Below are 634 nucleotides of genomic sequence, written 5' to 3'. Positions count from 1 at the left end.
GAACAGCTTTTGATATTTATAGATAGATAGATTTTTCATACAAAGTAATAGAGTCTAGGCATAACCGCTTCCTCACAATATTAAAGAACAGTATTTGTATTTCACTGAAAAGATAAAGAATGACTTCCGTAGAGCCTCTTACGTCGTTTTCTCTATTTTCTCTCCGACTTTTTTGGCTTTCACATCACAAGCGAATTCCCTTTTTTGCTCCCCAGGTTACTGATACTTAACCCTCCTTTTTTCTCACTTGTGCCTCTCACATCACTTAACTGTAATCCCCCCTGCTTTACCTCCCACGTCACTTAAAACCCTCTTTTCCTCTAATTTAACTGCAGTCCCCCCATGTTTTTTATCTTTCACGTCACTCAAAACCCTTCCTTTCTCCCAGGGCCTGACGAGGAAGTTCCTGAGTGTCCTGAGTCAGCGCCTGGCCACCGACGTCCCCGAGCCGCGCTGCCACCAGTGTCGATGCCTCGCTGACGAAGACCAGGCCAGGCTCAGCTGCAGACGCTGTGGGGAGGAGCCGGTGAGTGCCAAGAGAGAGGGCTGGGGAGGAGCTCCTGGTGGGGAGTTTTTGGGGCTGGGTTTAAGAGCTATAGGGGATGTGGGGGCTATGGGTTGAGTGGGGCAAATA

At 48.4% G+C, this 634-nt stretch overlaps 1 protein-coding gene across 1 annotated transcript in view; it reads left to right on the top strand.

Annotated features, from left to right (window-relative positions):
• LOC119591433 (apolipophorins-like) overlaps positions 1-634 on the top strand; it is an 8202-nt gene that overhangs the window by 6831 nt on the left and 737 nt on the right. Inside the window, exon 11 of the mRNA XM_037940174.1 lies at positions 389-526. Coding sequence (XP_037796102.1) covers positions 389-526 — 138 coding nt within the window. The remainder of the gene's footprint in view (positions 1-388; positions 527-634) is intronic.

Source organism: Penaeus monodon, chromosome 28, assembly GCF_015228065.2.
Source record: "Penaeus monodon isolate SGIC_2016 chromosome 28, NSTDA_Pmon_1, whole genome shotgun sequence".
Classification (NCBI taxonomy): domain Eukaryota; kingdom Metazoa; phylum Arthropoda; class Malacostraca; order Decapoda; family Penaeidae; genus Penaeus; species Penaeus monodon.
The sequence above is the reverse complement of the archived record's forward strand: the minus strand, read 5'-3'. Positions and strand labels throughout refer to the sequence as shown.